Source organism: Leiobunum rupestre, chromosome 2 (genome assembly GCF_980474605.1).
Source record: "Leiobunum rupestre chromosome 2, qqLeiRupe1.1.hap1, whole genome shotgun sequence".
NCBI lineage: Eukaryota > Metazoa > Arthropoda > Arachnida > Opiliones > Sclerosomatidae > Leiobunum > Leiobunum rupestre.
In genome coordinates, this window is record NC_143385.1 from 52,777,543 (window position 1) to 52,805,129 (window position 27,587).

Sequence of the window (27,587 nt, forward strand, 5' to 3'; positions counted from 1 at the left end):
TAAGCCAGTTCACATAAAGTAGTGTAGTATAATTTGATACAAATGCAACATTTTTTTCCAAAGGAGAAGTAGCTGAGATAAAATTACCAAATGTTTGATCTTTTTTCCTCTGGAATGCATTTTTGCTGCATGAAGCATTTTATGTTTAATCACGGACTGTAAGCAAAGAGTATAAAAACTACGTAACCTAGAGATATAATGACGGTCGAAAGCAGTAAAGAAAGTTGTAGCAACCGGGGGGGAAGGCACTCAGTGAATTTGCACTTCAAATTTCGGTACCGCAGCGCCACTACGGCAGTATTTAGTACAATAAATAATAAAACCGGAGAAAAATGGCAGTTACGGTGTTGCGGAGGTGCTAAATTTGGCATTTTGGATATTTAATTGTCTAATATCTGTCAATTCAAAAAAGTGACAGTAATTGGTTACTGTTTCGTGAATTTCTTGGTTAGAATTTGTGGATTCGTTGTTTATTTTCAAAAAGTGAAGAATAAGGCGTTTTTTCTCAAACGTTGCCAAGTCCTAAAGGTAACCAATTCCTTAAGGAATTTTCAAGAATGTTGAACTAAATCAAAATGATTGCCACTTAAAACTGCCGTAGTGGCGCTGTGGTACCGAAATTTGAAGTGCAAATTCACTGAGTGACTCCCCCCCGGTTGCTACAACTTCCTTTCCTGCTTTCGACCGTCATTATATCTCTAGGTTACGTAGTTTTTATACTCTTTGCTGTAAGGACTGTAAATTTTAGAGGACGAGTAAAGCGTAGCCTTCCCCTGTAGAATTTTGGTTTCCCCGCGCATCAATCACTTCGAAATAGAGAGAGAGAGTCCGTCAAGGTCATTCAGTGGTGTAGCGAGGGGGGGAGCGGAGGGGCGGACCGCCCCGGGCGCCACCATTAGGAGGGCGGCCAAAATGCCCCTTTTTACAAGGATGATTTTGGCGCGTTCATCCCTTCTACTTCACCTCTCTTCCTATCCTCCTTGGAATAATGATTCCGCCCCGGGCAACAATGGCCCACGCTACGCCACTGAGGTCATTTGTACCACGCATAGAGATAGAAAGAAATAGAGGGAAGATTACCGCGTTAAGGCACCCCTGTTTTTGACCGGGAAATTCATCCCCCCCCCCCCACGCATGTTATCTGGAAATCTGGCCGACCGAAAGACACGCGCCATTTTGTTTACTTCAGTTTTTTTAATGACCTTGAGCGACTTCCGTCAGCCTGATCGGTGAACGAGGTGTAAAATACCTCGGGAATACCGGTCCTAATTTACAGTCCGTGGTTTAGTAGGAGTATAAATGTTTTGAAAATTGTTACGGTAATTTAATTTCTAATCCCTTTTTCAAGCGGCCAAATATGCATTCATTTATAGTAAGATAGGAGTTTTACCGAAGTTTTCGCAGTGATATGTTAAGCAGAATTTTCTTTATTTTCCACTTAGGTTAGGGGGAAAGGTACACGCGTTGCGATTTTATATACTGCAGTAGGAATAGATGCTCCTACAGACTTTCCCTCTAAAAATCAATTAAGAGCGTTCCAAGCGAAAAATACGTTAAAATCGTTGATAAGCTCAATCGAATGTAGCGTTTTTTACTTTAATTAATCACTTTAAAGTTTTGAACTAAGGTTAGAGAGTTCAATTATATTAGTTGGCCCTCCGGCCCCTCCCATTATAATATTTGGGATTAGAAATTACCTGCGCCTCCCCTTCCTGGTTCCTAAAAACCTGGAATTAACATTCTAGTAATCTAGTTGCAACCAGAAATGAGACTAAAACCACTGCGCCTTCCGCCAATCCCAAGGGAAACGGGCAAGCTAGAAGGCTGCCATTAGGGTGGAATAGGGCTATCAGCGCCATCTCACAAGCGCATTAAACGTTGTCGCCATGGTTACGGAGGAAATGTTGAAGTCGTGCGTCGTGTGCAGTGACTGTACTTTTGTCAGGGAGAACAGGAAAATCACGGAAATGTCAGGGAATTTTAATAATTTGTAAAACGTCAGGCAAAAGTCAGGGAATTCAATTTTCTCTTGACACTTTTTGAAGGTAATTTTACTCTAGATCTATGACAAATTCTATGATTATCATTTATTTCCTTGAAAGTTTGGCTAATTTCTTCAACATTGCAATAACCTTTTTACAAGTCTATTTAAATTTAGTAACTTCTAATTAAAATTTTAGCCTTTACAAAGTTAGGGTAAACTGATCAGGGAAAACCGGGAATAGTCAGGGAATTTGAATTTGAAAATTTTGTGGTTTATGCATAACCGCGGAAAATAAAAAGGGTAAAAAATTGCGTGTTTTTTTGGACTGTAAACACAGATTTCATCAAGAAATAAAATGCTCATTTCATAAGTATGTATAATATAGGAATAATTTTATACAAATCTCGGAATATAAGTGTTTTTCATTTTCAGCGAACTTATGTTTGACTTTCAGTTGGGGATGGGCCATCATCACGTTTATAAAAGTGGCTTACATGTAATTTACGTTAATTTAGATTCTTGTGAACGTAATTATTTGCATAGTTGCTTAAATAATTTATTATAGTCGTTAAAATAATAAATCAGTTTTTTTACAACTCTGCAATGTCGTAAAACGATCGAAGAACATAAACAAGCCAGACGGCGTTATGCCACGTGATCATATTTAGTTTCAATTTTTTTTTACTAGATGGCGCGGATATGCGCGATTCCACTCTAATGGCGGCCTTCTAGCTGGTACATCTCACCCCAATCCGATCGTGGTTCTAGTCTCATTTCTATTTCTATGGTTGCAACGGGTAGGTATGAACGCTGTAACCAGAAACGCCATCAAAACAAAAATGCCAGATTTTTGGGGATATTTTTTAAATCAATTATCTTCATCATCATCGGACAGAATACCCAGCCGTTTTCCGACACTTTTAACAGACTTGGTAACTTCTTCTTGTACCAAATTGAAGGACATGGCCAAAAGAGCCATTCCAAATAATAAATAGAGCGCGCAAAGGCTCAGCGTCAATTGCGCATCGTTGGACAACACAGCCGTCCCCGGCACCAAATCACCGAAACCGATCGTGGTCAAGGTGACGAAGCAGAAGTAAGAACTGTCCAGGAAGCCCCACTCCTCCCAAATCATGAACAAACAGGCTCCCCCGCAAATGTACCCGACAACAATCGCGAGACACAACCAGATGGGGACACTGATCTGTTCCTCTTCGTCGCTGTCGTCGGACTCCGAGTCATTCTCGAAGTCAATGTCGACTCGCTCGTCCTGCCACTCGCGGCCACCTTTATTCGGGTAGCGACTACTGTTCCGATTTCGATACGGCAAGGTTTCGGACCTCCCGTAAGACACGGATGGCCCCAGCCCGGATGCCGAGTGCCCTGCCCGGGGCATGGTGGACGAGTGGTGGTCCATGTGTCCGCCTTGGGGTGGAATTTCGTCGCTCAGTATGTACTTGTTAGAGATGATCGGCACTTGTCGCGCGTCCACGTGGTCGCTGTACCTACAAAATGTCAAAAAAAATATATTAGGAGTGTTGTATTTTTGACACGCATCTTCGGCAGCAAGCAGGGTTGGACATAAGGAATTTTTTTTTGTAGTCAGCCTGACTAGTGACCTTCCCATCTTAATTTATTTTAGTTGTCACTGACTAGTGGGGGTATAAAACAAAAAGGGTAGCCAACATTTTACTTTACCCGTCAGAATTAAAATTTATTATTATTTATTATCACTTGAGTTACATGACTTTGGCCGATCACAATTTTTTTTAAATAAAATGGGATTGATGAATTAATGATTCGCCATTATTTATGAATATTTAGGTAAATTTTTCACTAATCAAATTGACTAGTGAGCCCCAGGTTTCGATTAATTTTAGTAGTTAAATGCCGTGACTAGTGCCTTATGTCCAACCCTGTCAGCAAGCTGCTTCCCGCGATTCAGTTCAGTTCCAACATTGGCGGAGAACATCCCCGACCAGGGGGCTCTATTCTGCAAACAATCGAACCAAGTCGAATTCAATATCGTCAGATTTATGCTCACTCGAAAATCTTACAAAATGTCTTACGCAGAGTTCTCGAATTTATTATTTAAATTTCTCGAAATCTGGTTTTCGTTTGTTTACAGAATAGGGTCCCGAGGGCCGTGGTTTTAGACCTAAAAATACTCTCGGATTTGGCAACGATTACTTCGTTATCTCTCTTAATAACTAGAGTTATTATTTGTTTTAATAATTAAATGTTTAGTTAATAAGTGCCTCCATTATATAAACAGGTTTATTCCTATTGCATATTTGTCATTTGTGTCGGTAATCTCAAGCGCTATTCTTCCTCGTTAGTATGGCATAGGCTTAGGTCAGGCTCGGGTCCAATGAGAAAGATTTCGCGTTAACAGAATTCTGGTTTTGTGCCAGTGGCGTAGCTCAGAACTCAGAGCCCCCCCCCCCCGCTCATTTGGGAAACTGACTAAAATTTTACACTCGCCTATTGAACTCAGCTCGTGGTTCACTATAGATTACAACCTGGGGCGATTTTAAAGGTTCTATTTTGAGTTTTTGACAACTCGAGGAGGGGGCGGAGGTGCATAAGCTAACATTGTAACATTTTGTACTATTTCTCGAAAGGGTGCCAAAAGGGTCCCAAATTCACATTGCACCTAGGGGTATAAACGTGCCCGCGATTGCAAGAACTTCCAAGATTAGGTCATTATAGTTCCACCAAGCCCGTTTTGTTAATAGGAATCCATAAGAAAACTAAGTTTGCTTATCAGACTAAATGACGTAAAACTATTACGTCATAGATCTAGCTTTTGATTGCCTGTTAAACGAGCGCTGAGTTCGTCCAGCCGACATGGAACAGATGCCGTACACCAGACAATAAACATACCAGAAAATGCTTATAAAGAAAACTCGAATCGTTCTCTAAAAAAATTAGACACAGTTATTTAGATCGCAAATAGATCCACTTTGTAAAAAATGGTATCAACTGAAGGGGAACACTTTTCGCTTGTTCTGGGATTTCGAAGAACGGTAAGAAGAGTAACCTTATGAGGACCTTTTACTCTAATTCTGCGGTGGCTAATAGTTCGAGTCGGGGTCAGGGCCGGACTTAGAGATCCTGGGCCCATAGGCAGATAAAGAGTCTGGGCCCCCTTTTCACGCGCTGCATTTTCTCTTATCCCTGGAACTAGGCTGTGCCTGAATTTCCCTGATTCAGCGTAGAAGTGTGAGCTCTACGGTTATATTACTAAATAAAAGCTCTTAACAATGGTCGACTAAATATGCGATAATTATGCAACATTTCGATTTAAGGCTGCGTCCGTAAACTGCCAGGCAGAGATTTTGGTAGTTTTAAAACAAAATCTTCTAGCTAGGAATTTCTCCAATATAAATTACGATTGATATAATAGATTTATGCCTTCGAATACAGTAATTTCAGTCACTGGAGGGCCCCTTAAAAGGATGGGCCCATAGGCGGAAATACGGCACTGGTCGGGGTATAAACGTTTAGCCAAAATGGCTGTCTTTGGATTCATCTTATCTGATAAACTATCGATAAGCAGGAGATTTTATCAGTTTACACCCCCTTTTCTGGAGGAGTAAAAAGTGTAGCTCCAATTTGACGAATAGTTCACGGTGTAGACACTGTAGAGTAATTATCTACACCAGAACAAGATAAAATTTAGTTAGTTTAGCGTCAATGGTGTACACTTTTCTTCGAGAACAAGCGAAAAGTATTCACCTATAGTCATTCTCTCAAAGTATAAATAAATACATTAGAGAGGTTAAGCAGATCACTCTAGAAGTTAGGACAAGAACGTCGGGAGTCACGTGAACTTTTTGACGTTTTTCTTGCCCGTTTGTACAAGTTTCGGACTGGAATATTTCAGAAAATCAAGACGACGACATATTTCTGTTAAAGGGACTTTCAATGAAGAGCTGGGGGGGTGGGGGGTGAAGTCCATTTAAAATACGTCAATCGGTCACGGTCGTCACATTTAAGAAGTTACACACTGATGACGTTTCAGTGACGTTTTTGAATGGACTTCCCGACCTCTCACACCTCCCTTGAAAGTCCCTTTAAAAAACGTAAATATTTGTTTGAATTCAAATTCGCCTAGGCCTTGTACAATTATGAGAGTAACAAGACGTACGACGGTCAGAATACACACAATCCTTCTAATGTGTTAAGTTTGTTTCAGCTATTCACAGCAACCTGCAAAGCCGGTAGCACAACCAATATATATCCACGGTCACACATAATTGTATTTAAACTTATTTGTTACTTCTAGTCTTACTTTGAAAGCATCGAAGATTCCTACGAGGCTACGATCAGTGTCACTCTTATTTTTTCTGGTTTTACGACAAAGACTAGTTCGATCAGTGTCATACTTAATTGTTACTTCTGGCCATACGGTGAAAGAGCGGCGCACTCTGAACGGCCTTGAAAAACGCTAGAAGGACACGGGCGCGTACACCTCTATAAACACGCGGATTTACAATGTTGGAAATTGCGGGGGTCCGTATACACTGCCCAAAAAACCTTACTTAGAATTAAAATTAAGGAGCGTATTTGCAACTCTAGGTTATATGTAAACCACAGCTATTCAAAAATATAACTTTCATTAAAATCTGACTTAATAAAGGAACTGTATGTAGATTTTTAGGCGAAAATATAAAACCACGAAAATTGGGGTCCCGTAAATTACCCTGAAAACTATACTTAAATTTAATATTTACTGATATAACCGAAGTTGTTGGTCCGCTGAATCCTAACCCATCCAATACTATTTTTTTAACGTTATCGGACTTAATTTTAAATAAAATATCTACCACATAAAGCGAAACCACCGAAAATAGTAAATTGGGCAAATGCCCAACTTCTAGGGCTCCGATTTGAAAACTTTATGAAAGGCTATCAATAGCGATGTATGTACACTCGAACGAGATATCATTGACTTTTCTAGCCTTAACCGTTGAAGAGATATGCGCGACACGGCGGCATCGGCTACGGCTACACTGTACGTGAGAATAATACACAAAAATCCTTATGATTGTGTGTAAAAAGATATATATTTGCAGTACACCCGGGCACACGAAGAAACATAATTGTATTTCGACCGCACTTATACCCATACATAACGCCTATTTCAGTTTTGCTCAAACGACGTTTTTAATTTTTCGTGTACCCTGGGTTAGCAAAACGTGTTCAATTTGTTAAAATGGCGTTAGCCATAGAACTGAAAGCGCGCTTACAGGGCCACACCGGCGTTTGAAAAATTCAGCCAGAATTTAGCACGTGATAGCAAATACGACCAATCATATTTGGGAAACTAGCACGTTAAACAGGTCAAATTGAAACGCCGATATGGCCCCTTAACCGATTTAAAAAAATGTTTATTCTCTGTTCTTGGTTCTAGCAAGGATCCTACATGTTAGAAGGATAGGTAGCCCTCCGGCAAGCCCGTGTTTTCAAAACGCCGGCAGCGCCGTCGATATTAAGACGTCTTGTTTCTATTCCCTCAAGGACAAATTTTGGCGGTGCTTCCTCCATGTTTTGTCCTTGACGGAATCTAAAGACGGATTCTCTATCGCGCATGAACCACCGACGGCGCTGCCATTTTTCGTTCCTCGCCTCATATCCTTCTAACATATAGGATCCTTGGTTCTAGTGCCACCTAGCAAAACATTAAATTCCCTAGCGCGCTTTACAAGCAATTATAGATGTAATACCGTTAGGAAATGGACCAAACGGTGCACCAATATTACCTACTGAATCGCTACAGAGAAAACATGGATAATAAACAAAGGAACCAAAACGGACTCACCTATCGTAAATGGAATGGGAATGGGTCATAGGAAAGCTGGAAGGAGGCATGGTGGGCAGGTGTCCCGCGGGTCCCATACTGGCCGCTCCGTAGTTGGAGGTGACGCTATTGGGCGGGATTTGTCCTCCGGGACCGCCCCCTGGCGGTGGGTGGGCGTAGTCATTTTTGCCCCCGTACTCGAAGACCATCGAGTCCGGATCTCGGGCGTCGTAGCGCTGTTGATGGCGAAAGGATTTGTGGTGACTGCGTTTCCGCTTCTTGGGCTTGACGCACAAGTAGCAGCACATCTTCCAGTACATGAACTTGAAAGAATGCGCCATGGCGTCGCCGATGTTGGACAGGCAGAGCAGCATCAGCGGGATACCCACGATGGCGTACAAGATGGTCACCATCTTCCCGTAGTCAGTCTTAGGGGCAATGTTGCCATAACCTGCAATTGATTATTCGGAAACTATAATTAAGACAACGTTAAAACGAAAGTCACCTTCTACCAAAAGTAAATAGACATAAGACATAAAACAGAAAGTCTTTAATTGGAACTTTGTTATGCTTTGCCAATGGTTTCCTCCGCAAATTTTCCTACTTTTGGAGGCCATTTCAATATCCCAACTGTTGTCGCGTCTACAGGGGCGTAGGCACCAGTAACGGCGCTAACTGTAGGCTGAGGTAGGTTATAGGCTACCAGGAATTTCCAAAGAGGCCAACGATTTGATTAAATGGGGTGACATTTTATTGTAATTTACATAAGTACACCAAACCAATTTTTAAAATAGCAAACACTCAATGAAATAACCGTAGGAAAATTTGCGTGTCTTTAAGTCAAAAATTAGTCTTAATGTGATAGACCAAAAGATTCAAGTTGCAACTTTAGACGGGCAAAACATTTAATAGAGAAATCGCAGATCTTAGAAAGTGGAAACTTCTAAAAGAGAAATCGTGAACCTAGAAAATTGGACCTTGGAAAGCAACCTTAGAAAGGGAAATATATTCTTCTAGTGACATGATAGCAACTTTAGAAACGGAAATATTTTCTTCTTAGTGACATAGCAACTTTTATTTAGAAAGGGAAATATTCTTCTAGTGAAAAAGCAACCTTAGAAAGGGAAATATATTCTTCTAGTGCCATAGCAACCTTAGAAAGAGTAAAATTCTTCTAGTGCCATAGCAACCTTAGAAAGGGTAATATATTCTTCTAGTGACATAGCAACTTTAGGAAGGTAAATATTCTTCTAGAGATAAAGCAAATTTAGAAAGGGAAATATATTATTCTAGTGCCATAGCAACCTTTTAGGGAAATATCTTCTTCTAGTGACATAGCAATTTTAGAAAGGGCAATATTTTCTTTAAGTGACATAGCAACTTTGGAAAGGGAAATATTCTTCTAGTGATACAGCAAATGACCCCGCACGTTTTATATGGAAATGTGATCTCCGTGAATATTTCTGAAAGGCGGCTTGTAGATAGATCTCGATACGCTGAACAATGTTTCAATGGAACAAAATGTTCAAAAATCTACCGTTCGTCCTCTAGCGGGTCCTAAAGTTGTAGTCGCGAGTATAGTATAGTCTAAATTAATTAATACCATCTTTAATTAAATGCTTGTTTAACATATTATCGTAAGAAGTTATGTCGGCCGCATGGTTTTTTACTGCGCGTTTCGAGTTCGATTATTATTATTTTTTATTTTAAAGTCCTAAAGAAGATTGTCATATATCTTAGGGTAATATATATTTTAAGAATAATGTTTGCATTAGAACATTATTGTAACCTAGTTAGGTGGTCGCGATGTTCAAAGTAAATAACGACAGAAAAAACCAGTGCCGTCGAAAATCGAACTCGAAACGCGCAGTAAAAAACCACACGGCCGACATAACCTCTTACGATAATATGTTAAAAAACCATTTAATTAAAGATGGTATTAATTCATTTAGACTATACTCGCGACTACAACTTTAGGACCCGCTAGAGGACGAACGGTAGATTTTTGAACATTTCATTCCATTGAAACATTGTTCAACGTATCGAGATCTATCTACAAGCCGATTTTCAGAAATATTCGTGGAGATTACATTTCCATATAAAACGTGCGGGGTCCTTTAGAAAGGGAAATACATTCTTCTAGTGCCATAGCAACCTTAGAAAGAGTAAATTTCTTCTAGTGCCATAGGAACTTTAGAAAGGGAAATATTCTTCTAGTGCCATAGCAACCTTAGAAAGAGTAAATTTCTTCTAGTGCCATAGGAACTTTAGAAAGGGAAATATTCTTCTAGTGAGAAAGCAACCTTAGAAAGGAAAATATGTTCTTCAGTGCCATAGCAACCTTAGAAAGGAAAATATATTCTTCTAGTGCCATAGCAACCTTAGAAAGAATAAAATTCTAAATAAACTATAAATCACGGTTCCTTATCAGAATCTAAAAAAGTAATAACGACATCAATTCCAAATTTCTTATATTTCTTCTAATTTTCCAAATTTCCTATATTTCTTCTAATTTTCCAAATTTCCTATATTTCTTCTAATTTTCCAAATTTCAAATACCTTTTCGTAGTTCTAAAATTTCAAATACCTTTTCGTAGTTCTAAAATTTCAAATACCTTTTCGTAGTTCTAAAATTTCCTATATTTCTTCTAATTTTCCAAATTTCTTATATTTCTTCTAATTTTCCAAATTTCCGATATTTCTTCTAATTTTACAAATTTCCTATATTTCTACTTTTTCAAATTTCCGATATTTCTTCTACTTTTTCAAATTTCAAATCTATTTTCATAAATCTAAAATTTCCTATATTTCTTCTAATTTTCCAAATTTCCTATATTTCTGCTAATTTTCCAAATTTCAAATATTTCTTCCCATTTTCCAAATTTCAAATATTTCTTCCCATTTACCAAATTTCAAATATTTCTTCCCATTTAAAAAAAAATCAAATATTTCTTCTAATTTTTTAAATCTTTCTTCGAAATTCTAAAATTTCTATATTTCTTTTGTATTTTTAGATTTCCAGAAATAATTATTTCGATATTTATCTACATCTACACCAGAACGTTTTAAGTCGTTTAGCCCCTCGCGACAAACATAGGTTTATATGTTTCGCGTAAACCAGTCAACCAACGCTAAATGAACTATAAATCACGGTTCCTTATCAGAATCTAAAAAAGTAATAACGACATCAATTTTAAATTCCCATTTCCAGCGCGTTCTAGATTAGATGAGGAGCGTAGAGTGTTCGCCGATTGAAGTCACCTCATAAGCCCAATTTACAACGCTAATTCTGTTCCCTGACAAAGAGACGGGCCTGCCTGCTCCCAGTCCCGTCTCTGTCTGACGTCAAAGGACTATTTTAAAACCACCATTACTCTCCCGGAGTGGTTTTTTTTCGGTAACGCCGCACTTCATGTCCTATCAGTGAACGGAAAGCCTCATTGCTTACGTTTGTCTATGTCGCCGATAGACGCTATAGTTACGCGCAAAAAGAGGTGGTTCAGTTAAGTTCTACATTTCACCACCAGGAGAACTGTCGCGCGTTATACTACCGCACTACGTTTCAGAAACGCTTTATCTGCAAAAAGGCGATTTTGAGATAAATCGAAATGTTTTTTTTTTTTTAAATAGACTGGTTAAGTAACGCGATCGGGGCCGGTTAAGTCGAGGGGTCGGACACTTGCCATTATTTTGTACGGGATTTCGGGATTTCGTAGAGATTTTGGCGATTTTATCATTACTTTTTGAAGTGATTTTGGGATTTCAATGTTAATTTACCATAGAGAGAGTTGAAAGATTTTGCGATTTTCGACAAAGTGTACGGGATTTTGGTAAATGTCCGACCCCTCGGGTTAAGTAACGCGATCGGGAAAACGCGATCGAGAAAACGCGATCGGGAAAACGCGATCGAGAAAACGCGATCGGGGAAACGCGATCGGGGAAACGCGATCGGGGAAACGCGATCGGGGAAACGCGATCGGAGAAAACGCGATCGGGGAAACTTGTAGCTGAGTGTAGATGTAGCTTTATCATATTGTGTACAACCTACATGTTTTCCCGTTCGCGATTTCTAGAGGTGGTTTGATCTGTCTGTTACGAAAATAAGAAAACTACTATACCCCTGGGGATAAGAAATGAGTGGTTCAGTGGCGTAGCCAGGGGAGAAGCGCAGGAGGCACAAGCACCCCGTAACGGATGGTTGTATGTAAAAGGGTTTTATTTTATTTTTATTTAATGGATGAGCCCCCACCGAACCAAAATCCTGGCGTTGATCAGGTTTTTATCGCGTCTTTTCAGAAAAAGGCTAAGCAATCTTTTTATTTCAATATACTCTTTTTTTTTGGAATTTCGCTGGGCGCGTTCATCTTGAGTTTAACCCCCTTAACCCCCATTACCATATCCTGGGACCAAAGACCCGAGCCTAGACCCCCCACCGGTGGTTCCAGGTAATTTTCCGACTAGCGGGCGGCCAAAAAGAGGGGTCGAAAAGACCGCGAAAAAGAGTGTATAGGGAATTTACACAATAATTGAACATAATGACGTTTTACGCGGAGTAATACTCCCTAAAATGTGCATTTATCAACATTTTTGCCAAACATTGTTTGTTGGACAAATTTGAACAACGGTCAGTTTTTATGATGGAGGTTTAGGTGCAAATATTTAAATGTAATAATGTTTGTTCACATCTTCTCGATTGAACGAAAGTAAGTTATATTAATAATAATAATATTGTAAATTAACATATTTTGGATAAGTTATATTAATAATAATAATATTGTAAATTAACATATTTTGGATAAGTGATATTAATAATAATAATGCAAATTAAGATATTTTGGATAAGTGATATTAATAATATTGTAAATTAACATATTTTGGATAAGTTATATTAATAATAATAATATTGTAAATTAACATATTTTGGATAAGTGATATTAATAATAATATTGTAAATTAACATATTTTGGATAAGTGATATTAATAATAATAATATTGTAAATTAACATATTTTGGATAAGTGATATTAATAATAATAATGCAAATTAAGATATTTTGGATAAGTGATGTTAATAATAATAATAATAATGCAAATTAAGATATTTTGGATAAGTGATATTTATCATAATTATACCGGTATTAATGTAAATTAATTTATTTTGGTTGTAGTAGCGGATTTTGTTAAAGAATTCGCCGATTAGCGTGAGAAATGTCGACAACTTTTCGTGGAGCGTGTGAACGAAAATGCAATACGTTTCGCGAAATCAAACATTTTGGCGGAATAGGCCTGAAAACGAAATGCGGATTATTTTCGTAATATTTGGGTTATTATGCGTATATAAGTAACTATAAGGGCTATAATTAAACGGATTTAAGATTCGAAATAAGCGCCATTTATTTTATAAAGTACATATTCGAACTGAAAATGTCCAAATTGGTTGATAATGCGTTTTGGAAAACGTTGAGCGGTCTAGAAAAGCGCCTGATTAAAAAGCGCCGAATCGGCAGAGCGGCCAAACGCGCTTTTCAGATCTTTGAAATACGCCCGCGACTCAAAGCTCGCTTTCAAATGTGATGAAGTGTTTGCCGACGTTATTTTTGGGGAGATGGCTCTTTCGGCGAGGAGAAGCAGTCGCCGAAATAATCATTATGAGATATTTTGCGCCTTTCCCCGAGTTCAAATGTTACTTATGTACGCGCCAAGCTTTTACATTTCCTTGCCTCTTTGATTTTTTTTACATTTTGAAAAATGCGCGTTTATATTTGAGAGGTTAAGCCCGCGGTAGAAAAGGCCTAGAGAAACCGTATAGGAGTGTAGTCGTAGCTTTATTGTGCACAGACTGTTTACCCTTCACGTTGATCCGGGGGTTTCTCTACAGCGGGCTATTTTAAGGGAAAAAGCCCAAAGCTTCGATAAATTAAACTATAATAAACTTACAGCCACATTTGGAAATGTGATCGATATAGCCACGAGAACAAAAATTTTCATAGAACCAGGCGTTCAAGTACGTTCCACGGAATCAAGTGCTGAAAGACGTTCAACAGAACAGTGTTCGAACACGTTCAATGGAACAGAGTGTTTAAACACGTTCTATAAAGGGGCAGGGAAAATGATCATTATGCAAGATTAAAAATGTCTTGTTGATAAAAACAATTACCCATACGCAGCAAATTGAACATATTAGTGTTCTTTGGTTTGAAACGTTGCGAAAATAGAAACAGTTAAAACCTCTAATTGTTTGAAATTAATAAACGCGTGAATTTTCACGATTAAAATTCTATTAAAATGAGTATTTTAATGTAAAATACATAAATATCTCAAAACTCAAGAAAATGTTGCATACTCTCGATAGTACCATTTGTTAAGAGTTCATATAAATTCGACGTGTTCGAATAACTTCAATTAATCTAATTATTAGTATGAGAGTGTAGAAGCACATATTCAAAAACAATAGTATATAGCCACATGTTCAAAACAATAATATGTGGCCACATGTTCAAAACAATAGTATATAGTCACACGTTCAAAAACAATAGTAAGTAGCTACACGTTTAAAAACAATAGTTTATAGCCACACGTTCAAAAGCAATACTATGTAGCCACACGTTCAAAAACAATACTATGTAGCCACACGTTCAAAAACAATACTATGTAGCCACAAGTTCAAAAACAATAGATTATAGCCACACGTTCAAAAACAATAGTATGTAACCGCACGTTGAAAAACAATATCATACAGCCTCATGATCCAAAACAATAGTATATACCCTCATAATCCAAAACAATAGTATATACCCTCATAATCCAAAACAATAGTATATATCCTCATGTTCAAAAACAATAGTATATATCCTCATGTTCAAAAACAATAGTATATATCCTCATGTTCAAAAACAATAGTATATATCCTCATGTTCAAAAACAATAGTATATATCCTCATGTTCAAAAACAATAGTATATATCCTCATGTTCAAAAACAATAGTATATATCCTCATGTTCAAAAACAATAGTATATATCCTCATGTTCAAAAACAATAGTATATATCCTCATGTTCAAAAACAATAGTATATAGCCTCATGTTCAAAAACAATAGTATATATCCTCATGTTCAAAAACAATAGTATATATCCTCATGTTTAAAAACAGAGTAGAAGCGCATGCTCAAAAATTTTAGTATAGATGCACATGTTCAAAAACCATAGCATACATGTATAAAAAAAGTTCCTAACAATAGTATATAGCATGTTTAAGAATAGTAGTACATGTTCAAAACCATAATATAGAAAAAAAGCACATACGTAACACTTACGACATAAACCCAATTTGGAGGTTCAATAAAACGTTCACAATAAACATTCTACTTCCCTAAACACCACGAAAGCGTGTTCAATACCAGAAAACACGATTCTCGAGAAGCAAAAATATAAATCTTTTGGAAGAAAGTAAGTTACCGTCAAGAAGATTTGTGTATTCTATTTGGCATTTGAAATCGGGTAACACGACGGCGAAATCGACCTCGAAGGAGGGTCAAAACACCTTCAAATAAACAACCCCCTACGATTTACAATTTGCCAGCCAGCCCTCACCAGGACACGCAGCCAGGATAAACTACCAAAAACTCAACCTTATGTACACAAATAGAGCTCAGTTCGGAGCGAGAGAAAACCTAATCAGTAATAAAACTCCGCTCCCGAGCCACGCTAGGCCGAAAACTCATTCACGAAAGACAGTGAACAGACGCAAAACCTTGACTCGGGAAATATGAAGTGCACTAATTGGAGTAGAAATCAAGGTTCGCCCTCTAATTGCGACTAAATCGGGGAAATTATCAAAAACTAGAACAAGAACTAATGCCTTAATCGTAGACAAAAATGTTGCAAAGATAAATTTTTTAAGAATGTTTATTTTTGACTTTATTACTTAGAAGCACTATTTAAATTGTTTTTTCCAACTTGGTTTTAACAATATTACTTTATTGGGTATACAAGACCCACAATAAATACGTTGCCGAGCTTTCGAACCGAAGGTCATAGTCGAAGTAATAAAACTCAATAATCAAAAACATAACAATTATATAACGCGTTACAAAACATTAAAAAAATTGAGTTTAAAAATTTTAAATTTAAAGTCATTAACCTTAAAACGTTGTCACAAAAATATATATTTTTGGGAATAAAACATTCTAAGCAGTCACACCCCAATGTTTTGCTTCTTCGTAACCTTTGTTTAAGTTAATTAATTTGTTTTCTGAATTAATAATCTAATGAAACGACGTTTTAAAATATTACCCTCTTTTTATAAGGCTTGGGGTTCATCAAATTTGAAATTCAAAAGTTATATTATTATTTATGTATTGTTAAAACCACGCATTTCTTTCCGTTTTATAATTTTCTTAATAATTATATTACCATGGACAAACTAAGTTTAACAGTTTTTTAATACCGACTAGCTTGATTTGTTTTTATGCCTGAGCAAGGGATCCGATTTACTTAAGTCCATAATACCGATAAGCTTGGTTTTACTTGGCTCTTTATAAACAGGGGATCTGATTTACCCAATTCTTTATAACGAGGAGCTTGGTTTTACTTGGCTCTTTGTGCCCGATCAAGGGATCATTTTTACCTAGTTCTTTATGCCGAGAAGCTTGGTTTTACTTGGCTCTTTATAAACAGGGGATCTGATTTACCCAATTCTTTATAACGAGGAGCTTGGTTTTACTTGGCTCTTTGTGCCCGATCAAGGGATCATTTTTACCTAGTTCTTTATGCCGAGAAGCTTGGTTTTAATTGGCTCTTTATAAACAGGGGATCTGATTTACCCAATTCTTTATAACGAGGAGCTTGGTTTTACTTGGCTCTTTGTGCCCGATCAAGGGATCATTTTTACCTAGTTCTTTATGCCGAGAAGCTTGGTTTTACTTGGCTCTTTATAAACAGGGGATCTGATTTACCCAATTCTTTATAACGAGGAGCTTGGTTTTACTTGGCTCTTTATGCCCGATCAAGGGATCATTTTTACCTAGTTCTTTATGCCGAGAAGCTTGGTTTTACTTGGCTCTTTATAAACAGGGGATCTGATTTACCCAATTCTTTATAACGAGGAGCTTGGTTTTACTTGGCTCTTTATGCCCGATCAAGGGATCATTTTTACCTAGTTCTTTATGCCGAGAAGCTTGGTTTTAATTGGCTCTTTATAAACAGGGGATCTGATTTACCCAATTCTTTATAACGAGGAGCTTGGTTTTACTTGGCTCTTTGTGCCCGATCAAGGGATCATTTTTACCTAGTTCTTTATGCCGAGAAGCTTGGTTTTACTTGGCTCTTTATAAACAGGGGATCTGATTTACCCAATTCTTTATAACGAGGAGCTTGGTTTTACTTGGCTCTTTGTGCCCGATCAAGGGATCATTTTTACCTAGTTCTTTATGCCGAGAAGCTTGGTTTTAATTGGCTCTTTATAAACAGGGGATCTGATTTACCCAATTCTTTATAACGAGGAGCTTGGTTTTACTTGGCTCTTTGTGCCCGATCAAGGGATCATTTTTACCTAGTTCTTTATGCCGAGAAGCTTGGTTTTACTTGGCTCTTTATAAACAGGGGATCTGATTTACCCAATTCTTTATAACGAGGAGCTTGGTTTTACTTGGCTCTTTGTGCCCGATCAAGGGATCATTTTTACCTAGTTCTTTATGCCGAGAAGCTTGGTTTTAATTGGCTCTTTATAAACAGGGGATCTGATTTACCCAATTCTTTATAACGAGGAGCTTGGTTTTACTTGGCTCTTTGTGCCCGATCAAGGGATCATTTTTACCTAGTTCTTTATGCCGAGAAGCTTGGTTTTACTTGGCTCTTTATAAACAGGGGATCTGATTTACCCAATTCTTTATAACGAGAAGCTTGGTTTTACTTGGCTCTTTATGCCCGATCAAGGGATCATTTTTACCTAGTTCTTTATGCCGAGAAGCTTGGTTTTACTTGGCTCTTTATAAACAGGGGATCTGATTTACCCAATTCTTTATAACGAGGAGCTTGGTTTTACTTGGCTCTTTGTGCCCGATCAAGGGATCATTTTTACCTAGTTCTTTATGCCGAGAAGCTTGGTTTTAATTGGCTCTTTATAAACAGGGGATCTGATTTACCCAATTCTTTATAACGAGGAGCTTGGTTTTACTTGGCTCTTTGTGCCCGATCAAGGGATCATTTTTGCCTAGTTCTTTATGCCGAGAAGCTTGGTTTTACTTGGCTCTTTATAAACAGGGGATCTGATTTACCCAATTCTTTATAACGAGGAGCTTGGTTTTACTTGGCTCTTTGTGCCCGATCAAGGGATCATTTTTACCTAGTTCTTTATGCCGAGAAGCTTGGTTTTAATTGGCTCTTTATAAACAGGGGATCTGATTTACCCAATTCTTTATAACGAGGAGCTTGGTTTTACTTGGCTCTTTGTGCCCGATCAAGGGATCATTTTTACCTAGTTCTTTATGCCGAGAAGCTTGGTTTTACTTGGCTCTTTATAAACAGGGGATCTGATTTACCCAATTCTTTATAACGAGGAGCTTGGTTTTACTTGGCTCTTTATGCCCGATCAAGGGATCATTTTTACCTAGTTCTTTATGCCGAGAAGCTTGGTTTTACTTGGCTCTTTATAAACAGGGGATCTGATTTACCCAATTCTTTATAACGAGGAGCTTGGTTTTACTTGGCTCTTTATGCCCGATCAAGGGATCATTTTTACCTAGTTCTTTATGCCGAGAAGCTTGGTTTTAATTGGCTCTTTATAAACAGGGGATCTGATTTACCCAATTCTTTATAACGAGGAGCTTGGTTTTACTTGGCTCTTTGTGCCCGATCAAGGGATCATTTTTACCTAGTTCTTTATGCCGAGAAGCTTGGTTTTACTTGGCTCTTTATAAACAGGGGATCTGATTTACCCAATTCTTTATAACGAGGAGCTTGGTTTTACTTGGCTCTTTGTGCCCGATCAAGGGATCATTTTTACCTAGTTCTTTATGCCGAGAAGCTTGGTTTTAATTGGCTCTTTATAAACAGGGGATCTGATTTACCCAATTCTTTATAACGAGGAGCTTGGTTTTACTTGGCTCTTTGTGCCCGATCAAGGGATCATTTTTACCTAGTTCTTTATGCCGAGAAGCTTGGTTTTACTTGGCTCTTTATAAACAGGGGATCTGATTTACCCAATTCTTTATAACGAGGAGCTTGGTTTTACTTGGCTCTTTATGCCCGATCAAGGGATCATTTTTACCTAGTTCTTTATGCCGAGAAGCTTGGTTTTACTTGGCTCTTTATAAACAGGGGATCTGATTTACCCAATTCTTTATAACGAGGAGCTTGGTTTTACTTGGCTCTTTATGCCCGATCAAGGGATCATTTTTACCTAGTTCTTTATGCCGAGAAGCTTGGTTTTAATTGGCTCTTTATAAACAGGGGATCTGATTTACCCAATTCTTTATAACGAGGAGCTTGGTTTTACTTGGCTCTTTGTGCCCGATCAAGGGATCATTTTTACCTAGTTCTTTATGCCGAGAAGCTTGGTTTTACTTGGCTCTTTATAAACAGGGGATCTGATTTACCCAATTCTTTATAACGAGGAGCTTGGTTTTACTTGGCTCTTTGTGCCCGATCAAGGGATCATTTTTACCTAGTTCTTTATGCCGAGAAGCTTGGTTTTAATTGGCTCTTTATAAACAGGGGATCTGATTTACCCAATTCTTTATAACGAGGAGCTTGGTTTTACTTGGCTCTTTGTGCCCGATCAAGGGATCATTTTTACCTAGTTCTTTATGCCGAGAAGCTTGGTTTTACTTGGCTCTTTATAAACAGGGGATCTGATTTACCCAATTCTTTATAACGAGAAGCTTGGTTTTACTTGGCTCTTTATGCCCGATCAAGGGATCATTTTTACCTAGTTCTTTATGCCGAGAAGCTTGGTTTTACTTGGCTCTTTATAAACAGGGGATCTGATTTACCCAATTCTTTATAACGAGGAGCTTGGTTTTACTTGGCTCTTTGTGCCCGATCAAGGGATCATTTTTACCTAGTTCTTTATGCCGAGAAGCTTGGTTTTAATTGGCTCTTTATAAACAGGGGATCTGATTTACCCAATTCTTTATAACGAGGAGCTTGGTTTTACTTGGCTCTTTGTGCCCGATCAAGGGATCATTTTTACCTAGTTCTTTATGCCGAGAAGCTTGGTTTTACTTGGCTCTTTATAAACAGGGGATCTGATTTACCCAATTCTTTATAACGAGGAGCTTGGTTTTACTTGGCTCTTTGTGCCCGATCAAGGGATCAGATTCACTTTAGTCCATAATATCGACTGATTTTTTGCTTGGTTCTTTATACTGAGGAGCCTTGTTTTTGCTTGGTTCTTTATACTGAGGAGCCTCGTTTTGCTTATTTCTTTATACTGAGGAGCCTCGTTTTGCTTATTTCTTTATAGCACCGAGCTGGGTTTTGCTTGTTTCTTTACATCCAGTTGCTCTAATTAACTTAGTTTTCTTTTTACTTGGTTCTATCCGAGATATAGATGGCATTTCCCAATGTCGAAATTGGATCAACACGAATGGTTTCCCAATTAAGTATCGCTAGCAATGTAAATAAAAGATAACAGTAGTAACCCAAAATATTCGCTACTGTGTTTTTGTTGTCAGAAAAAAAAGTATAAGAAAATAAATTTGGCGCGAACGCATTGTGACGTCATTGAGTAGCTAATTCTGGATCGCCGGAGCGTTTTGTATTCGCGCGAGGAAATGAGCGGAGCTTTAATCCGGGTCTACTCATCTCAAGAATTTCGCGTCCCCCTGAAAACAAAGAGATATAAAACTCGCGAACAAGAAAAAGCTCCTTTCTGCTGGTAATTAAGATTTCTCAGAGCTGATTTCACGCGCCCTGGGACGAATGAAATCGTCGATTCCCAAGCGCCATGTCTATTTATGGGCTAGTGTATATCAGTCACGGATCACTGGAGACAGGCCTAAACACGTTACGTGCCTTAAAGTCGGGCTTTGGTCCAGTTTTACTGTTTGCTTTCAAACTGTTACCGAAATTATAAGCATAAACCCCTAAACTCGAGATTCGAAAACCGACGAAACTCGAGGCTCAAAAACCGATGAAACTCAATGCCTATGACCGACTAAAATGAATGCGTAAAAAAATCGTGATCGAAAGTATCAAACCATAGTTTTATTTCGATAAGATTAAAACCTATCTAAAATAATATTAAAGGTCTAAAACCGATGAAACTAGGGTAAATTTAACGTATAAAAATCCACGACTATTATACTTAACTTAAGTTATTGAAACCGACAAACTGATATCTAAAAACAAAGTTATAAAAACCACACGACACTGAGTTTGATCAGTTTTATGCTATTATATTAAAAAGTGGGTAAAAGATCGACTCACGCCGCAGAATTGGAAGTTTTATCTGTTTAAAATTGTCTATATTTCAGACATCATGTGACGAAGCAGAGGAGTACCACAAGAGCGAAATTTAGTTTTCATATAAATAAAAATTTTGAGGGTGGGTCGACATATTTATCAAACTTTTGGTCTCCAGTCTCCGGTTCTCTAATTTCCACTTTAAGGTTCGACCCATGCATCAGTGGCTCTGGCCTCCGGTCTCCGAGACCAGGACCTGAGATTCTATGGAGACTGGCGGCCTCTAGTCGGGATGCTGACTGGAGACCTCTAGTCGGGACAGAGACCTGGAGGACCGGAGACTAGAGGCCCAACCTTCCATTGGAAACTGGAGAACCGGAGAATGGAGACCAAAAGTGTTGCAGACCTATGGTTGGGCCTCCAATCTCCATCGTGACTAGAGGCCTCCGGTCTCCAGGTCTCCACGCACCATCCCGACTACAGGCATCCAGTATCCATAGAAATCCAGTCTCCATGTCTCCATCGCGACTAGAGGCCTCCGGTCTCCACAGAAATCTCAGGTCTCCGGTCTCAGAGGCCGGAGGCGGGAATCGCCGATGTATGGTAGGAACTCGTATAAAACTCATCAAACTCATGGCCTTGGGCTCTTCATAAAGTAATTAAGTACTTAACTCCTGGATTCCAATCCATATATAAACCTCGTTGACACCTAGATAAACTATCAATTTGATTATGTGGTGTCTCGTACGAAGGCCGATAAATGTAAACACCGACCCACGATATAACTCCGAGGCTCTTCCCAAGACTAAATACCCCCCTGGGCACCTGGTCTTAAACTCTTAATTAGTATCCCCCTATAGCTTCATCCCGAGCCCTAGGCTTTAGTGTGCACAGCATTTTGGTTAATCGGTCACTGCCATTACGACAAATACGAGAACAAGAAAAAACACTGACCGATTGTGGTAATGACGATAATGGAGTACAGCAAGGCTCCCGAAAACGACCACTGGATTGTGCCATTGGCGTTGCCGTCCCAGCCTTCCTTGCGCATGGCCCCAACCAGCTTCAACTCAAAGGCCTTCAGCTCGCCACTGATGTTGAGCGTCCAATTCTCCCTGGCTAATACGGGGCTCTCGGACGTGTACTGCCAAATATACTCGACGAATTTGGTGCCGGCTTCCGCCATCTCGCTTCGCTTCTTTTCTTCGTTCACGGATTCCAGGGCCTCGAAGGCGAACGCACCCATGATGGCGTAGCCAACGACCAGCCCGCAGAGGCCTATGTGCGAAAACAGGAAGGTCGAGCCAGCCCGGAAATAGTAGAGACACCTGAATTAAATAAACGAACCTTAAGGCGGAGGTTACGGAACAAAAACGGCAAAAAAAACAACTAAAGTCACGCTTATAAAGATTCATTTATGATCATTCTTGGGAGTAAAATAAGTTTGGCAATTTTCCGACGTCAGTGAACCTTTCAAATTTTTTTCACTGGCGGTTTTTATAGCGCACTCACCGGTGGAATGCTTAAAGCTTTTAGGTGCGGTAGAACTCGCGACGAGCTCGAAATTATCGATAACGGTCGGAATTTAAAAACTGACTTAAATAATAATTATTTTTTATGATATACATTCTCGAATTTGTTGCGATAAATATTTTTATTAACCCGTTTTCGTTATTGATTTTAATAAATCTTAAACCTGACGAACAAAACTTTAAACCATACATTTCGACAATTATTAAAACCATTTTTATGAGGATGACCTAACATAATCGGATCAAATTGGTTTTAAATTTTAAACTTAGACCCTTAATTATGGTATTTTCCCATTGCGCCGATTCCCATTAGACCGTATTCCGCCAATGTTTTTGATGATATTAGCCCAAAGGCGGGATTTGTATTTTTCTAATCGACCGAAATTGTGGTGGTAGTGGGCAAATGAGTTGACCACTTTATAAATTGCCTGGTTAGGTTAGGTTAGGTAACACTGCATGCTGTTCTGACAGATACTGAAACGGATAAAACCTTATCCTAAATCCGTAGAAGTGTGGGTTTTTCGGTCGAATGGGACAATCCCATTAGACCGAATCCTAAATCCGCCAAAGTTCGGCTTTTTCGGTTGAATGGGATTCGGCGCAATGGAACAGATTCTTAATTATTACCAAGAATGTATTTATTTATATTTAGGTATAAATAAATACATTCTTGTTATTATATAATAATTATTTAAAATATGCTTTTTTAATTCCCACTTTAGCCATTGTTCTTTTATACTTATAGCGTCGTATATATTCTGTTTTATATTATTTATTGCAATTTCAACGCTTCTAATCACGCCACAGCTGTTATGTTTTGATTTGCCTATTTTGCGGCTGAGATATGAATTAATTAAAATAAATATACGCAGTGTATTTTTTAAATTAAACATATTTAAGGGAATTAATAGATTCGGCAAATTTTGAACCGTGGTGCGGTGTACGCTTCCGCGATTGGTGGGAAATTAACGCGCAGTGGAATCCACGTCGAGCCTGCGAAGGCACAAATTTCAATTTAATGACCTAGATGGATACTTATCTCGTAAGAATATTATTATTAACTTCTGGTACCACGTTAGTTTTCCTTCAAATTGGTGGTATTTTTCATTTCTTTATGTTTGTATCTATATTTAAATTAAAATTGAAATTTAAATAACTTTAGATTTTTAAAATACTATAAATTATGTAATCAAATATAATACAGTTAGCCTTTTCACTTTACATTAGCTGATCGATTTTGCGTCCGCTAAGACAAAAGATTTCCCATTTTGAAAAACCTGCAGCTACATGTAAGTGAGCTTCTCGGCCGCTATGTTACTCTTTGTTAAATGAACAGGCTTAATAGACTGGCATTTTTTTAAAATAGAAAATCTTTGTGATTTTTTAATATAATAAAATGTCAACGCTTATATTGAATATAACCTCTATGTGCATTTAATTGTACATATATAGTGGTGTCTAACGACCAGAAAACCCATATGAACAAAATGAACAAATCCCTCTGCACATTGCCAAAACACACAAATAATTAAGGACAAACAAAATAAGATCTTTATTTGAACTAAATTATCCCGACACTTGACTGTTATCTATGAGTTAAAAAATAAGCAACACGATAACAATTGATATGACATTTTCATTAACTATGGTAGCACTTTCGCCTCGCAGCAAGAGGAACCGGGTTCGATCCCAACTTGTGGCACTGGGTGAGAACTCGGAAGATCTCCTTCCGCGATGAGCGTGCAAGTTCTCTCCCCACTGATCAAAGGGGCTTTCCCCAGAGATCTTTTCCATAAAAACTTGTTGAGGTAAACGTCAATAGTAATTGTAGGGAACTGTTGGCTCGCGTAGCATAAAGGGCTTGCCACCACCCTCCAACGAATTAAAAGGCAGTAAAAGTTGCTAGACGATTTGGGACTAAGGTGGTGCCTCTGCAATTATTATAACTGATCGTTATTCTGTGCTGAACTACAGTGTCGTAGCGAGGATATTTGGCGCCCAGGGCAAAACTCCCAAAGTTGCGCTCCCCCCCCCCCCCCGGCTGCCCCTATCGCGTAGGTATATACCTTGTTTTCAAACAAAACCTAATCATTATCAGTCATAAGTTGGCGCCCCCTGGCCACCGGTGCCTGCCCTCACTGCCCCCCTCTACGCCACTGCTAACAAGGAGACATCCCGAAGTGTAACCCACCGATTATGTTCAAACTCGGGGGATTGGTAGACCTTCATGTAACTTGAAAAATCCTAAAGGGAATTTATTCAATGGGCAACCGTTTTGCCATGGCAACGAAAAATGTTTTTGACAACAACAAATGGAAATTTTCCCATTGAAAATAACATGGGATTCTGACCGATTCCTAGGACCCCCCTGTGAAAAATTTGAACAAATTTAAAAATTTCGAAAATGCCAAAAATAGAAAAAATAGATAAAAATTGACAAAAAAAACATCAAAATTGATCAATTTTTGATCAATTTGAGGTCAAAATCCCATGTTATTTTTAATGGGAAAATTTAATATTTTGTGTTGTCAAAAACATTTTTCGTTGCCATGGCAAAACGGTTGCCCATTGAATAAATTCCCTTTAGGATTTTTCATGATACATGAAGGTCTACCAATCCCCCGAGTTTGAACAAAATCGGTGGGTTACACTTCGGGATGTCTCCTTGTAAGTTATACCTTGATAGCCCAATATCCCTAGCATTTGCAAGTTCGACATAGACTCCAATGAACGCAAATTTCCTGCCACACCACGGTTGTTTACACTTCATCACGGCTGAAGATTTAAAGCGGGTATTACTTCGCCTAACTTTGTTAACTAGCTGTTAAAATTTTAACTTTTAGATCATTATATAGCCATTATCAAAATACGTTTCGAGACAATCACTTTGTAGCTAACCAGAAATGGTCGAAATGTTTAGTTTTAAAATATTTTACTTTTTCGGGTTATTTATGACCAATTCATGCTAATATACCTGATCTTTAAGCCATATTGTTTTCTATCACAAATAACATAATTTTAATTAACGAACGAAAACTATCGCAACGCCCCCTTTGGTTCGACATTGAAACCTAGATAAGGTAGCGGCTAAAGCAGAATATAGTTTTTCCTCATCGTTATTCGTAAACTTGACTTCATAAATAATGATACTTGCATTTTAATATAATTTTTGCATCGTTTGCTTATATATTGATAAGTTAATTAAAGAAAAAACGTTCTTATGCATTTTTAATTTGCCTGTAGCCGACGCTAGATCGTAGGCGATACCTCGGAGAAGCTAGACTCGTTTCGGTCGCGAATTATAAGAAATTGAGTTAGAAATTTCAACAGTAGACTGGTATCGAACTTTCGGGGCTGATGTAAGACTTCCAGTTCATCTCTTATTGCTGCCGAGTACAGTCGATCCAAGCATAGCGTATTACTGTTAACAGAAGTTTAATTATACCTTTTATGAGATAAGCATCCATTTAGATCATAAAATGATGTGTACACCGCAATACGGCTCAAATGTAAAATGTAAAAATTAAACCGCGTAGGGATATTTAATTATTGAGAAACCATATTTTATCAATGAACTATTGTTAGAAAATCATTATACGACGGTCTTCAACCCAAAACATTTTTTCTTCCCAAACAATTTTTGAAAAATCAACGGGAGTTTGCGTACATGTAGGTTCATGTTTCAAACGAATTACATTAGCAAGCTAAATAAATGAACACTTATCTCGTGTACGATATATTATGTACTTCTGTTATTGGTAAACTTGAGTACACGTTATAAAAGTATTCCCAGATCATTAAAGGCTATTGTAAACTTAAATTGAATTTTGCTTCACAGAGTTGTATAGAGAAAAACGTTGACTGCATGGTTTGGTTGACTAATTAAAATGCCTGACTTTTCCCTGACCTTTTACGACATTATTTAAATCCCTGAGCTTTCCCTCTCCATTTTGGAGATCCCTGACTTATCCAGGTACCGTAAGAACCCCGCTTATACCACCTCTAAAAGAACAAAGACCACTGACCTGGCACATCTGGACGGCGAATCACCTCTCCTCATGGTCAAAGCGCGAAACCAGCAGTCCAGGAGCGAGACAACGCATTAGACTAAGCACCGCATCGCGAAGACCACAACGTCGCGCTAGGTACAAGCCTTTGGGGACTTTTCTATTATTAGGACAATTATAACTCGAGTCCTTCTCAGCCCGCGAGCGCGCGTTAGACGTCTCGTAGCGGGAACAGTCGCACTACGTTTGCCAAGTTTTACCTAACAGCTAAGTTCCTCAAAGTTCAGACGCGACGCGAAAAAAAAGTAAAAGAGAGCGAATTAGACGACACAGTTTCCTGACACGTCCGCTGGGTGGAGCCACGCGCGCTACTTCTTTCATTTCCCGCTCAAAGTCGTCAAATTTTTTACAGGTTTTTCACTGTCTTACGGAAGACACGTGGGTGTATTTTTAGAGCACTGCTTTTCTCGGTCGCGTCTTGGGACGAGCCGTCAACGTTCTCTTTCGGGGGGAAACGGTTCCTCTTTGGACATTCAAGTGATTTTATTATTATGTAAAAATGCTTGTAAAGGGGAGATGATATTTAGATCTAAGGCCTATACGGGGTGATGGTGTGGCTCGTGGATCAGAATGCATTTTCGTCAACAGGGAATTGGGTGTTCGAAGTACATCTTCGCAGTTCGTACAGCTACCAAACTTGAAAATAGACATGACTCGAAAATTTCAAAATTTATATCACAGAAATTGTGACTCGTAATTTTGAAAAAATATGACTCTAAAATTTCAAAACTTCTATGACAAAAATTCTAACTCTAAAATTTCAAAACTTCTATGACAAAAATAATAACTCGTAAATT

The 27,587-nt window shown here is 38.3% G+C and overlaps 1 protein-coding gene across 3 annotated transcripts; it reads right to left on the reverse strand.

The window, feature by feature from the left end:
- Positions 1 to 2: 2 nt before the first annotated feature.
- On the reverse strand, positions 3 to 26,975 carry LOC149958363 (potassium channel subfamily K member 18-like). Of its 3 annotated transcripts, XM_090165797.1 has the most exons (5): positions 26,749 to 26,975; positions 23,795 to 23,847; positions 22,146 to 22,519; positions 7,812 to 8,241; positions 3 to 3,489 (listed from the first exon to the last, which is right to left on the reverse strand). In XM_090165797.1, the coding sequence occupies exons 3-5, from the start codon at positions 22,435 to 22,437 to the stop codon at positions 2,853 to 2,855; spliced, it is 1,359 nt and encodes a 452-aa protein (XP_090021923.1). In that variant the 5' UTR covers positions 22,438 to 22,519; positions 23,795 to 23,847; positions 26,749 to 26,975; the 3' UTR covers positions 3 to 2,852. The 3 variants fall into 3 exon arrangements, with proteins under 3 accessions (XP_090021923.1, XP_090021922.1, XP_090021924.1); XM_090165796.1 differs by lacking the exon at positions 23,795 to 23,847; XM_090165798.1 differs by lacking the exons at positions 23,795 to 23,847; positions 26,749 to 26,975 and adding an exon at positions 22,591 to 22,715.
- Between the last annotated feature and the right edge of the window lie 612 nt (positions 26,976 to 27,587).